At 58.7% G+C, this 13,439-nt stretch overlaps 6 protein-coding genes across 6 annotated transcripts; 1 reads left to right on the forward strand and 5 right to left on the reverse strand.

The window, feature by feature from the left end:
* Positions 1–582: 582 nt before the first annotated feature.
* On the reverse strand, positions 583–1,506 carry EHS24_000359 (uncharacterized protein; the record flags this gene model as incomplete). Its single annotated transcript, XM_028616192.1, has 3 exons — positions 583–776; positions 845–1,146; positions 1,298–1,506. The coding sequence occupies 3 exons, from the start codon at positions 1,504–1,506 to the stop codon at positions 583–585; spliced, it is 705 nt and encodes a 234-aa protein (XP_028480049.1).
* Positions 1,507–2,298: 792 nt separating this feature from the next.
* On the forward strand, positions 2,299–4,258 carry EHS24_000360 (uncharacterized protein; the record flags this gene model as incomplete). The annotated part of the gene is made up of 2 exons (XM_028616193.1): positions 2,299–4,097; positions 4,156–4,258. The coding sequence occupies 2 exons, from the start codon at positions 2,299–2,301 to the stop codon at positions 4,256–4,258; spliced, it is 1,902 nt and encodes a 633-aa protein (XP_028480050.1).
* Positions 4,259–4,388: 130 nt separating this feature from the next.
* Positions 4,389–5,320, reverse strand: FMP52 (Protein fmp52, mitochondrial; the record flags this gene model as incomplete). Its single annotated transcript, XM_028616194.1, has 3 exons — positions 4,389–4,500; positions 4,555–4,802; positions 4,973–5,320. The coding sequence occupies 3 exons, from the start codon at positions 5,318–5,320 to the stop codon at positions 4,389–4,391; spliced, it is 708 nt and encodes a 235-aa protein (XP_028480051.1).
* Positions 5,321–5,468: 148 nt separating this feature from the next.
* Positions 5,469–6,467, reverse strand: EHS24_000362 (uncharacterized protein; the record flags this gene model as incomplete). Its single annotated transcript, XM_028616195.1, has 2 exons — positions 5,469–5,576; positions 5,775–6,467. The coding sequence occupies 2 exons, from the start codon at positions 6,465–6,467 to the stop codon at positions 5,469–5,471; spliced, it is 801 nt and encodes a 266-aa protein (XP_028480052.1).
* Positions 6,468–6,893: 426 nt separating this feature from the next.
* On the reverse strand, positions 6,894–9,305 carry EHS24_000363 (uncharacterized protein; the record flags this gene model as incomplete). The annotated part of the gene is made up of 11 exons (XM_028616196.1): positions 6,894–7,215; positions 7,257–7,392; positions 7,451–7,482; positions 7,534–8,019; positions 8,083–8,092; positions 8,143–8,277; positions 8,327–8,423; positions 8,469–8,623; positions 8,672–8,813; positions 8,966–8,978; positions 9,184–9,305. 11 exons carry the CDS (start codon positions 9,303–9,305, stop codon positions 6,894–6,896), a joined length of 1,650 nt encoding a protein of 549 aa, XP_028480053.1.
* A 1,464-nt stretch (positions 9,306–10,769) lies between these two features.
* EHS24_000364 (uncharacterized protein) lies at positions 10,770–13,076 on the reverse strand (the record flags this gene model as incomplete). The annotated part of the gene is made up of 13 exons (XM_028616197.1): positions 10,770–10,850; positions 10,913–11,080; positions 11,131–11,202; positions 11,257–11,410; positions 11,476–11,669; positions 11,726–11,847; positions 11,917–11,929; positions 11,988–12,082; positions 12,122–12,180; positions 12,227–12,233; positions 12,283–12,343; positions 12,410–12,627; positions 12,740–13,076. The coding sequence occupies 13 exons, from the start codon at positions 13,074–13,076 to the stop codon at positions 10,770–10,772; spliced, it is 1,581 nt and encodes a 526-aa protein (XP_028480054.1).
* Positions 13,077–13,439: the final 363 nt, after the last annotated feature.

Raw genomic sequence — 13,439 nt, forward strand, 5'->3', positions numbered from 1 at the left:
GCACATCCCGAGGTGATAATGGAAATATCGAAACTGGTGGATCCACCCACAGGCTATGACCATTGCCGGAACGCTCCTCTGGCATGCTCCGGTGTGCCGGCGCCGGGCATGCTGGCTGCTGCTGCTGGAGCGCATGCATGGCAAGGTGATGAGTAAGAGCACGAGCAAGAGCATGGCCCCGAGGCGCGAATGCACTATGGTACGAGTGTTCGTTTTTTGGTTTTCTGTGAGCAATGCGGTTCATGTGATGCAGTAGCCTGGTTCTACAATTCCGATCTCTCCCATCTCCCGTCTCATCGTCATCTCGGCCCCGGCGACTCCGGGGTGGACCTCTCTTTCTCTCCCTCTTTCTGTCATCTGCATCTCCTTCGATTCGACTCGACCATCTCGGCGTTCGCTTCCGGTGTTGGTCTACCCACCGATCCTGAGGGTAGACCAACGCTTCGCAACGCTGCACACTGCGCGCCGGTGCCGGATGCCGTTTCATCTGCCTACGTCCCAAAACCCCTCGTCCGGTGCTAATGTTCGCGCTCGCGGTCGTTCGCTCGCTTTCCAAAGTAGCCGCCGGGGCGTGTGGACGGCTTACTTTCGGGGAACGGCGTCACCGGCGGGAGTGTTGAGGTACGCCTGCAGGTCCTCGATGGAGATGACCTTGAGTCCCCAGGCGCGGGCAAAGCGCCAGCAGTCGTCGCGGTGGGCCATGCCCACTGGCTCGTCGGGGTTGACGAGCTCACAGAGCATGCCGACGGGAGGGACGCCGGCGAGGTAGCAGAGGTCTGGCGGTTAGCACACGGAGAGCAACGGAAACACTACAAGCGACAGTCCAGCTGACTCTTGTACTCACCAACAGCGGCCTCGGTGTGGCCAACACGCTCGCGCGTGCCGCCAGTGGTATACCTGAGGGGCACCATGTGTCCTGGGCGGGTAAACTCGTCGGCACTGGCACCGCCGGCAACGAGGTTTGCGACGTAGGCGCGGTCGTGCGCGCTGATGCCGGTGGACACGGGGTGCTTCTTGCCGTTGGCGTCGAGTGTCAGGTGGTAGGCGGTACCCTTGGGGTCCTCGCTGCTGCCGGCAGCCGTGAGCAGGGGCGGCAGGCGGAGCTCCTCGAGACGTGCGGGAGGCAGTGACATGCAGATGTAGCCGCTGGGCGAGCGTCAGCATATGGGGGGCTTGTGATAAAGAGAGAACCGTATAGGCCATGACCATGTCGGTCGAAGAGCTGGCCGGAACAACTCTCCGCCTGTGTCTCGGCGCAGCAAAAACATGGCTCTCTGCAGCTCCATATGGTACCCACCTAGTCCACTTGACAAACCACGCCATACCCTCGGCGGTCAACGAGCTGCCGGAGCAAATAACGTCTCCCTCGTTCTCGCGGTTCTCGTCGTCCATGACGACGACAAACTCGCCATTCTTGATCGCAGCGACGGCCTCGGGGACAGAGTCGAACTTGAAGGGCGAAGGCACCTCGGTGGGTGGGTTGGCGACGAGCGTAGGGAGCGACATTGTTAATTAAAGAGTGATGGGGGAGAGAATGCGATAGAATGCGAGATTAAGAGATGGAGGGGTGCAATGTGATGCGGAGAGCGCCGAGCACGCGTGCTGGCGAGATGCGGGGTTGGGCGGCCCTTGGTTGGTCGGTTCAGGCAAGGCCGAAGGGGTGGTACTGAGGGGCCGGGGGAGGAGGGGGGTGGGCCAGGGTGAGAGGTCGGTATGGGTGACCTGACGGTGCAGATAAAGCTGGGTGTAGCTGAGATGGTAGAGGCAGGTGTGGGACTGTTCACAGATGGCAGGAGGGAGAGAGAGATGTGAGTGAGATATATAGGAACGGTGCCGTCGGAGTCGACAAATGTCGAACTTTTCCTGGTGTTGTCAGCAGTCCCGCGATGCCCGCGAGGGAGAAGGGACTAGGGACACTCCGGCTTTGTCAGTCGTCGCAGAGCCGCCCGAGACCGGATGACACCGACACGGAAGATGGCGACGAACACATGCCTATTTTACAAAGGCATGCACGTTGGAATGACACGCCTGCAAACATCCATCATGCGCCTATATCTGTGTCATTACGTAACGAATGATCATCCACCCCACGCTATACCTTCCGTGCCTCCACGCCACGCACCGCCAAGTCGCGCCCAACGACACACACCAACCACCCACTGGAGACCGCGCTGGTGTGTGACATTGCAGCGTCTCTCTCACTTGCCCCGTTTCCACACTACACGTCCTTGTTTTCTTCTCCTCCTCCTCCTTTTACTTCTTCGTCTCCTCCTCCTACCCACTGCTTCGACGGCATCGATGCGTCTGCCCGCGTCGTTCAACCTCTCGCCGCTAGCGTCGGCGGCCGCGGTCGTCACGCTCCTCGCCGCGCCAGCACATGCATTCTACCTTCCAGGCAGTGCGCCACACGACTACAGCTACAACGACAACGTCGACGTCTATGTCAACACCCTCACGCCAATGTTGAACGCGACTTTAAGATCCCTGATCTCGCATGACTATTATGACGACCGCCTCCACTTTTGCCAGCCTGACGGTGGCCCTGTCAAGCAGGCTGAATCGCTCGGCTCCATCGTGTTTGGCGACCGCATCCTTTCGTCCCCCTTTGAGGCGCACATGCTCAAGAATGAGAGCTGTGTGACCGTCTGCCGCAGCACAGTGCCTGCCGTCGACGCCAAGTTTATCAACAACCTGATCCGTGAAGACTATGGCCTCAACTTTATCATTGACGGCCTCCCTTCCTCGGAGATGAAGGTCGACTCCAAGTCGGGCGAGACCTTCCTCGACGCGTCTGGATTCAGCCTCGGTGACGCGTCCGACGTCGACCACCCCATGCTCAACAACCACTATGACATTTGGATCCAATACCACAAACGTAACGACCAGCAGTCGCGTGTTGTTGGTGTCATGGTCTACCCCAAGTCGATCGACAGCGCTGTTGAAGGCGACAACACTCCCAACTGCTATGTCCGTGACAAGCACCTCTACCTTTCCGAAACCGAGGACACGCAGTTCTGGTACACCTACTCGGTATTCTTCATCGAGAGCGAGGTCCCCTGGGGTCTGCGTTGGGACCACTACCTCCACGTCTTTGACCCCAGGATCCACTGGTTCTCGCTCATCAACTCGCTTGTGATCGTTGGATTCCTTCTCTTCATGGTGTCCATGGTGCTCATCCGCACCGTCTCCAAGGACATCCACCGCTACAACGCCATCGACCTTGCCGAAGACGTCCAGGAGGACTATGGATGGAAGCTCGTCCACGGCGAAGTGTTCCGTTCGCCGGAGCGCCCCATGCTCCTCTCTGTCGCGACCGGTACCGGTGCCCACCTCATCTGCATGTGCATTGTGACCCTTATTTTCGCCCTGTTTGGATTCCTCTCGCCCTCAAGCCGTGGCTCCCTCACGACCGTCCTCCTCATCTGCTGGACCCTCTTTGCCTGCGCTGGCGGCTACGTGTCAGCTCGCGTCTTTGCGTCGCTCGGAGGCGAGGACTGGAAGCCCAACATCGTCCTCACGGCTGTCTGCTTCCCCACCATTGTGTTTTCGATTGTGGGTCTCCTCAACCTCTTCCTCGTCACCGCCTCGGCCTCGGGAGCCGTTCCCTTTGGCACCATCCTCGCCATCCTTCTCCTCTGGTTCCTCATGTCGGTCCCCCTCTCTGTGGGCGGATACTTTTACGGCATGAAGCACGGCGGCTTCTCGCAGCCCGTCCGTGTCAACCAGATTCCCCGCCAGATCCCCCCAGTTCAGTGGTACCTCAAGCCCGTCGCCGCTGCCATTCTCGGCGGTATTCTGCCGTTCGGCGCAGCCTTTGTCGAGCTCTACTTTGTTCTTTCGTCCCTGTTCGGCAACCGCGCATACTACGCATTCGGCTTCCTCTTCCTCACGTTTGCTGTCGTTGTCCTCACCACGGCGACCGTCACTGTCCTCTTCGTCTACTTTATCCTCTGCTCAGAAGAGTACCGCTGGCACTGGCGTGCATTCCTCGTCGGCGGCGGTTCGGCATTCTGGGTCTTTGTGTATGGCATCTGGTACTATGCCTCCCGCCTCCAGTTCACCGGCGTCACGTCGACTGTTCTCTACTTTGGATACCTGTAAGTGGATGGACCCCGCGACTCGGGCTCCTGTTTTACCTGCTAACAAACGGCGCAGCTTCCTCTTTGCCATTCTGGACTTCCTCGTTGGCGGTGCGATTGGCTACGTCGCCAGCTACTTTGCCATCCGCCGTTTGTATGCCTCCATCCGTGTGGACTAGAGGCTGGCCCATGACCAAAACAAAAACGCATAGTAAGAGCAAAGAAACGATTTACGTATATAGAACATGCATGCCACGTAGCAACTAGAAAGGGACAGGAGACAAGGAAAGGAAGGGTAGCGGTAGGACTCTACTTCTGCGACGCGCGGAACTCGGCAGCGAGCTTGACAATCTCGGCGTCGTAGACGGTCGTGAAGCCGTCTGGGGGGTTCTGCGCGAGCTGGGCGATAGCCTGGCCAACACTGCGGTCTAGTCAGCTGGTGTTCGCCCTGGCGTCAGCAGCAGACTCTACTCACTCGGTGTAGTCGACGCCAAGCGATGTTGTGGGCACGCCGACGGCACGCATGCCCTTGATGACCTTGATCATGACCGACTCGGCCATGCGCGCGTCGGCGCGCTCGTTGTCGTGCAGGAGCGCACCGGGGCGGAGGATGATGGTGCGCTCAAAGCCCAAAGCCTTGACGTTGTCCTCCAGCTGGCCCTTCATGCGCGGGTAGGCAAACCAGCTCGAGGCGTTGGCGCCGGCGGTCGAGACGAGGATCATCTGGATAGGACACAAACGGTCCGTGCGTCATAGGCAGGAGGAGGATCCACCGGCACGAGGAGGAATGGAACAAAGACGTTATGTGTGAGTGTGAGAGAGAAGGACCAGCGTCAGCGACCGTTGTTGTGTGACATCAAAACATGGTTTCCCATGCCCCGGACACAACTCACCGTCTCGGCGCCGTCCTTCTTGGCACGCGTAGCGAGCTCCGTGTTCATGGTAAGGTCAATCGCCTCCTGCTTCTTGACGTCGCCGCCGACGGTGGCGAGCGTCGTGCCGAGACACGAGACGTACGTGCCGCCGGGGGCGACAATGGGCTCGGCGGCAGTGGCGGCCGCACCCACGTCCTCGAGGACGCGGTTGCTGTAAGTGTTGCCAGCGGCAGGAGTACCCGGGGCGGCGCGGCGGGTGATGGTCGTAAGCGCAACAGCCGTGGGGGAGGCGAGGAGCGAGGCGAGGGAGACCTTGCCGGTGAGGCCCGTGGCGCCGACGAGGGTGACGTTGATGGGGGTGGTCATGGTGCGGGTTGGGTGCTGGTGGTGGTGTAGTGGATGGTAACAAGTGGAAGAGGATGAAACAGAGGACACACAATGGATATAATTACGGGTTTACGTCCGCGTGCCCGGTGGCGAGGCCGGTGGAGGTTGTCCACCCCGCCGACGGCCATCAGATGGGGTACGGGGTATTGTCCTCCGTGCCCGCGTTGCCCGAGGGCAAGGACAAAATGTACATCCACATGGAGCGTAAAGGGTAGAGAGTATAGACGATGCGGGGCTATACGTTAAACTGTTCTGGCACTTCTCATATGACGGTGTTTGATGCCATCACAGCCATCGCGCTCACACCACCTCCTTCCGACATTTGACCTCCCGCCTCCAGCAATCTGCAGCAGTAGAAGCACAAGGCCGGGTTAAACCCCCAAGGCTGGCAGGGCAGGTCCCCAGTCATTCCGGAATGACACGGCCTCATCACCCCTCCAGTCGACACATACTTGCTGTACCCAAGACACGGCCTTGCGGGCTTTCCATCTTCAGTCGGATACTTGAACCCCAGTTCGACGGCCACGTCCGCGGCGTGCACTGCCCTCTCCCTCGCCATGTGGGGATCACTCCAGTCCAGCGGCCCTCGGTAGGCATACCCCTCGTCGTCGTGGTCGGGAATGGTCGTCCCATACGCCTGCAGCCAGTGTTGCTGCTTGGAGTGGAACGCGGCCGCCCACGTGACGGCCTCGTCGCGCAGGCGAGCGCCGTTGTCCGCCAGCCACCGGTCGACCTCGGCCAGCATGGAGCCCTGCCGGAGGCGAATGTACCGTGGGACCGAGTAGTCGCCGTGCAGCAGGCCCTCTACGGTGATCTGCTCGGCGTCGTAGCGAAGCTCTCCGTCCGTAGGAAGTTCTTTGGCCCGTGCTGTGTGTGGAGGACCGGACAGGTGCGGGAGGCGGTGCCACCGCTCCTCCAGGTCCGTTGGCAGCGCGTACGGCGACCGGGGGACCATCAAGGGTGGCGGGAGATGCAGGTCTGTTTGCTGGTATACTCTGCGCACGTCGACGGTTGGTGACGCCTTGCGCTTGCGGAGGTAGGTGCGAGTGTCCTCCGGTGCTATGGTGGGGTACGGGGCCGGACTGGTAGGTGATGCCATGGGCATGTCGATGTCCATTGCTGCCATGCTGGTTGCTGGATATGGTGGGAGATGATTGCAGTTGGGAGAAGTCGGTTCTGGGGGACTCTCTGCGTCTGGGTTTTGATGGCGGTGATGCTTCTTGCCACGCACACCTTGTGCATCTCTTCGCATTGACCGGCGCCTTTGCCCCGCCAGTCTCAGATTCCGTGTTACAACGTTACAAACCTCAAACCATCAGCCATGCCTCGAGTTTTGGAGTCCATCACTGATCACTGATTAAGCACTACGCGCTGCATGTATTCCGTGTATGTATACATTTACAAGTGATGAAACTCGCATATCAAGCGCACTGTTGAAAAAGCTCTTGAACGGCGCCAACACCATAACGAAAAGGAGGTTTTTATTCAAAGGCCGACTAATGTATACAAATTGGCTGTGGGGGTTAGATTTCCCGCTGCCGCAGGCGCGGTTTTAATTCTTCGAGGGGTCGTTGACCTCGACGACAGCAGCGGTTTCCTTGTACGGCTTCTCGTCGGCCTTGGCGATCTCGGCGGCCGACTCGCCGCTGGGGTCATCGACCATGCCCATGTGGGAAATGTCGATGCCGTGCGCGACGAGGAACTCGCGGAACTCGCGGTCCTCGTCGACCATCGCGTCGGCCTTGATAGCGGGGAAGAAGAAGAAGCACACCGTGGCGGAGAGGAGCGCCAGGCCAGAACCGATGTAAAAGATGCCAGTCGACCGGAGCTGCGAACCGTCGGGGAAGTGGGCGATGATGTACGGGAAGGTGTAGCTTGGTTCGTTCAGCTGGAGTTTATGAAGCAGTAAACTCACGTTCCGACAAAGGCACCGACCTTGCCGCTCGCAGCAGCAAAGGAGTAGAGCTGGGCACGGACGGCAGTGGGGCCAATGGCCTTGGCGGCGAAGAGACCGATGTTGTTGCCGGGGCCAATCTCTCCGAATGAAAGGACTGTTCGGTTGTCAGCTGCCACCACCGCAGCAAACGATTCCCTCCAGCTACAACTCACAGATACCGTAGAAGATGGCAAAGCCGGCCGTGCTGGGGGAGAATGTCAGCAGTTCCCAAACGCCACAAGGGCCGGCTACTCACTGCTGCTTAAAGTAGCTGTAACCTCCTGACAGAGAAAAGCCAAAGATGGCCTGCATGACCAGTCCAAAGATGAAGCAGCGCTTGGGGCCGAGCCAGTCGGAGAAGTATGCGCCGACGAACGCTCCGGGGCAGTAGAAGAAGTTGATGAGACACGACCAGGCCAAGGTCTGGTACAGAGTGGGGTTGTCTCCAATAGCTCCACTGGTAATGTCGCTGGCGTACATGCCAAAGGGGTAGGTGATCCAGTCGTAGATGAACCAGCAAAACGACACGGCGGCAAGCTTCCTCCAATAGCGCTTGATGATGAGCCTGTACGGAATCTTGACGTGCTTCATCGCGTTCTTCTTGTACGCCTCGGGCTCGTCCATGAACATGCGCGCAAAGATGAGGAGCAGGGGCGGGATGGCACCGAACAGGAGGGCTCCGCGCCAGACGGCACGGAGGTGGTCCATGCCAAAGATCCACAGCAGCACAAGGGCGACAAACCTGGGGTAAAGTGTCAGACGCAATAATGTGGCAGAGCAAGCAAAGGTATGAAACCCGACTCACCATGCCATGGCTGTGTTTCGTCAGCTACTGCAGCACATTGCGGGGCATCTCGTAACTCACGGAATCCCAGGTCAATCATAAAGTGGGTCGCCCACACGAACAGACGCTGCTGGTGGTTCTTCTTGACGCCACTGTTCTCAGTCGACTCAGCAGCGGCCGTCGATCCACATGGGTACTCTCCGCCAATACCGATACCTGGGACACTTGTCAGCAATGCCATGGGGGTGTGGTGTGCTCGACTCACCGACGAAGAAACGGAACGCAATGAGGCAGTTGATCAGGACCTGCGGGGTGGGGCCGGCAGAGCATGCCATGAGGATCATAAAGACGAAGATGATGGCCTAGAGGGAAGCGATTAGTACACTGCCTATTACCTTGTAACGTACAGTGGTGAGGAACATGCCGGGCTTGCGACCCAGCTTGTCAGAGACAAAGCCAAACGTAATCATTCCGACAACCACTGTGGTATACTGTGTCAGTAAAGATGCCACTTGCCACTTGTCCACTTGGGAGATGGCCGTACGGTACCGGCCTAGTTCGGCTATATTTGGTTCCGCCGATCACCTGAAACGTCATAAAAAGCACTCACTGCCGGCAAAGCCCATCGCGCCGACCAACGACCTGTTCTGGCTCAGGTCCGAGTTCATCCAGTCCGGGTACAGGATGGCGAGGATCGTGCTGACGGGTGACACGACTGCATTGGCGTATCCGTCTGAGAAGAGCGCAGCTCCCTGCATACCGTCAGCCCACAGCCCAGACGAGTACCGACCCCACACGGCCCCGGTTGTTCTAGCGCTCAGCAGAGAGAGACGCTAGAGGGCGGACGCTAGAGGGCGGCGGTATTCGCGGTAGTGGTGGTGGTGGCGAGCGAAGCGGTGCTCACAGCTGCAAAGATGCTGGGAACAAGTCAGCACACTACACGTATGGGACCTGTAGCGCTTGCCTAGCAATGCGGGGTTTTCAGACTGGCTGCTCGTTAGAGCGTACGCAACGGAAAAGCAAAGCTGCTCGGGCTGACGCCCATCCCATCCACCCATCCACTTCTCATCGCTCATCATAATCCTCCGCCGAGGATCCTCATCTCATCTCATCGGTACTCACGTTGCGGTGCTTCCGAGCTTCTTGCGGCGGCTCGAGACCGAGTTGACGTCGCCGTCGCGCCCGTTGACGTTGTCGTCGACCTCGGGCTCCTGGCCCTTGTTCTTGTTGAAAAAGCCCAGCATGTTTTGTCGACAAACCAACACAACAAGAGGTGTGATTGAAAAAGAGTTGGACAAAAACAAGAAAAAAGTGATGTGTGATTCACGATTCAAGAAGGTGGCTGCATGGCTGAGCGAGACCTGGCTTTGTCCCAAACGCCTCCTGCTCGTCTCGTCTCGTCAGGTCTCGTCTTCCGGGCCCTTCTGACGCTGGCAGAGTGCCCCCTTTTCCTGATGTGACCCCAAGATGACCCCAGAGCCGCTCCTCTCTGGAGCACCAGAGCTCCAGAGCTCCAGAGCACCCGAGCGGTAGACCCAGAGGCATGCGTGCTTGTGCTCGATGGGCACACTGGTGCCAAGAAACGCCAAGCCCGCCACCGACCCGGAAACTGTCCAACGAGAGCGCAAGCGCAAGGGGCCTGCTTGTTGGTTTGGGTGGTTGCACGCGTAAAAATGACGTCGTTGACGCTCGCCACGCTCGCCAAACACGGGTAGGCATACAGCCCGCATGACCTGAAACCTTGTTAACCTTGTCACATGCAGTATGGTGTGCATTTTCAAAGGCTGCTGGTGTTTCTCAACGGTTTGCCGAGTGCCCACCTTGCCCGCCGTGCCGCCCCACCCAGTGTGCCTCAAAGTGGATAGATGAAAGGCACAAGTGGTGCTGTACGCATGCATATCCTCGGTCATGAGAGGCTTGGCGAGGCGAGGTAGCGGCGGCAAAGCGCCCGATGACGAGTGACGAGCTTGCGGTTTCCCCTCTTGTCCTCTGTCTCTGCACTCGGGACGGCGATGGCGACGGAAGCCGGCAGTCCGTCGGTCAAGCACGAGTCCGGTTGGGTTGCCGGCAGGTGTCTGTCAGGTGAACCGGGTCGGTGGGCGTGGTAGAGCGGGCCGTGCGTGCAACCTTTGTGGTTTTTCCTTTTTGTGGAGGCGGCTCCACTGCGATCCGAAGGCCCTTTTTGTGCAATAGGCTTTTGGCCTTTTGGAATGGTCCGTCGGTGGAACTGGACAATGTCCGGGAGAACGATGTTTAAAGAGTTGATGCGTGGAATGTTTGAATCCAGAGGTTAGGGTCTGCAGATCGTCCGTTGCGCTTATCTGCAGGCAATCTATCAAACCATTATCAGCATGGGGGGGGGCACACGTTGAAACAACAATTGACTTGCTATCTCCACCTTGCGACCCTTCGCAGCGGATCAAAGTCGGCTGCCAAACTGGAAACACAGCCACGTCACAAACTCCCCGAGGCGTCTGTGCGCTCTGTGCGGTGTACGCGTCAGTGGCCGCATGTGTATACCATTCCGGTGGGCCGCTGCCGCACATATTCACAAAAAGACTCTATCGCTGCGTCTGTACATGTTGCTACTGGGGGGAGGGGGAAGGAGGAGGGGAGAGGGGGAGGGGGTAGGAGGAAATGAAATTCCAGGAAATGACAAAACGATGAAGAAGGGAAAATGAACCATATACCTGTGAGGGTGTCTCACTCTACCACTGCACAGGAGTGGGGCCGTAGCGACGGCGAGCGGCCATGTCTTTGACGAGGTTGGCGATCCATGGGCCGTTTGCCTGCACAGTGTCAGCCGAGGGCTGCTTAGACAAATCTACGATCACAAGCTGGCTGTACTTACCGGGATCTTGGAGCTGTGGAAGTCGTCATTCGCGCCGATACCCCATCCATCGGGGCGACGCCACTTGTCACGAGGGAGATACGTGTCGTTGTGGACGGCATAGTACTCGTGGCTCATTAACTCGGCGAGGATGCTGTAGTCGCGCAAAAACGAGTCCGGCATCATGATCTAGACGCGTCAGTACGTTGCCTGGGACTGCAAGTGGGTAAAAGACTCACCTCAAGCACACCGCTGCCAGGCTTCATCCACAGCTGGTGGCTGAGACCGTTTCCGTGGACACCGACCATGATCTGGGAAGGTGGTTAGCTGGGTACCCGCAAAGCCGACGGACGGACGCTACTTACGTCTGTGCGAGCGGCGAGACAGAACTGTTCGGTGCGTTCGATAAACTCCATCTGCGCGTGAACAAACTCAATGTCCCCGTTGTCGTGGAGAGCTTGGAGCGACTTGACCAGGTCCTCGTGACAGTCGGGCAGAAGGCGGCGAGCAGTCTTCTGGCTGTGAGCGTGTCAGCGGAGACGAAGCGAGGTTTAAAGGTTCCGGAAAAAGACACGACGACGTACCGGTCAATATAAGTGACAACGGGGACAGTGGGTTGGGCCCGCTTAGCCGTACATCCGGACACCTCGGAGACCTGCACGACACGGTCGCGGAGGGGGTCCATCCAGTTGAGAGGGACACGGAGCTGGGGAAGGTCGCCAATAGCCTTGTTCCAGTGCTTGACCTCGAGGGTGCCGTGCCTGTGGGCCGCCCATCGCTGAAGGGTGGTGGTCAGGGTCGAGTTATTGCGTTTGAGAAAGAAGTGGCACTCACGTCTGCAATGCCAATCTTGTCATACACGAAGGTGACGCCGCTCAGCTTGCGGTCCTCCCAGTCTGGATGCTCCTCAATCACAGTTTCGGCCATGATGGTGCGCTGGAACCAAGGGGTGATGCCTGTGGCATGGTGAGCTCCAAAAAAAAACAAAAAACAACCCCGCCCTGCCTCATCATCTCAAAACGTACGGGCCCTGTCGCGCTGGACCATGTCAGTGACATGTGCAGTGACCTGTGAAGCGTGTCACACTTGTACTCACCCATTCGGCGCCTTCGCTAAGGAATACGAGGCGTGCGGGCAGCTCGTAGCTGCCAGCCGATGCCGACAGGCGCCAGAGACCGATGAACATCTCGCCTAGACGTCAGCGACTGCGCAATATCAGGGACAACCCACCAACTGCAATGTCCAACGCGATAGTGGCAGAAAAGAAGGCAAAAAGGACAGGAAAGTGACTGTGTCAGCTATGCGCAAACTCGTCCACGCTGTGATCATTGACACGCACTGACTGTATACACGTCAGCTTTTTGATTTCAGCACGCTAGGGAGTTACGTACAGTGGTAGTAGTGAGCAAGGAAGGCCTGTGAGCCACCGCCGTCACGGTCGTTAAAGTAGTGCTGCACCGTTGGTCAGAAGGGGGTGTGTGCAGTGAAATGCCAGATGCTGCCAGCTACTAGACGTACCGAAACACCGTGGCGGCGGATTGCCATCCGTCCCAGAACCTGCTTGGCCTCGGCGGGGGTGATGACCTGCCAACGATCGGGGCCGGCCGTCTCCTTGGTGGCGCCGGAGACGTCGCTCATGATGTAGCCAGGACCTTGGGCGGGGAAGCCGGCGGCCTCGGCATCGTCGGTGACAAAGTAGAAGGTGCCGTTGAAGAGATAGAGGTTGGTGAAGAAGTCTGTAGAGTGGGTGCGTGAGCGTGGTGGAGGGAAGACGCGTATGTACGGGGGAAGACGCGTATATGAATGGGGGAAGACGCGTATCTGGTGGACTATGGGTGGGAAACTCACTGAAACCGGCGATACCAGACGTGAGGGTGGTCTGGGGCACGCCGTTGTGGAACGACATGTAGAGGTCGTCGTCCGCTGCCACATTGTCGGTTACGTGCTGGACCACCTTTTGCTGCTCGTTGTTGCCGTACCAGTTGGACGGGAGCCAGCCGAGGGTCTTTTGAGAGCCGGGTGGTGGCACGACTGCGTTGTGTCTGAGGTCGTGGGTGCGATCGCCGGAGCTGTTGTTGTCGGCGTCTGTAAAGGTGGGGTTGACCTCTGAGTGGGCGGCGCCAAAAAAGAGGATGAGACCGCAGGCGCCCAGTACGGCTGTGACGAGCTGTATCGGGCGAGGCATGGTTGAGCGTTTGTGACTGAGGTTGAGCAGCATCGGAGAGTGGGTGAAAGAGAGCAAGACGCGTGCAACAAGGGGGGAGACGGGGGGGGGCACACTCATCCCACTGTCTCTCACACAGCCGCGGCTTGCCAAGTCGCCCCCCACCGCAACACCCAGCACACACACCACACACACCACACACACCATCCCACCACCACCCACCACACAGACTCGACTCCCACAGCCACTTTGCGCGCATGCCGTAGTGTTCCCTTCCCGCTGCCATCATTCCCAGGTCCAGCCCGCCCAGGCCCCCGCCTGTGGCCTTGGCCGGTGGGGGCAGTGGAGCAGAGGGCGGCGGGTTCAAAAGCATGAGAGAACCCT

This window comes from Apiotrichum porosum, assembly GCF_003942205.1.
Source record: "Apiotrichum porosum strain DSM 27194 chromosome Unknown scaffold_1, whole genome shotgun sequence".
Lineage (NCBI taxonomy): Eukaryota > Fungi > Basidiomycota > Tremellomycetes > Trichosporonales > Trichosporonaceae > Apiotrichum > Apiotrichum porosum.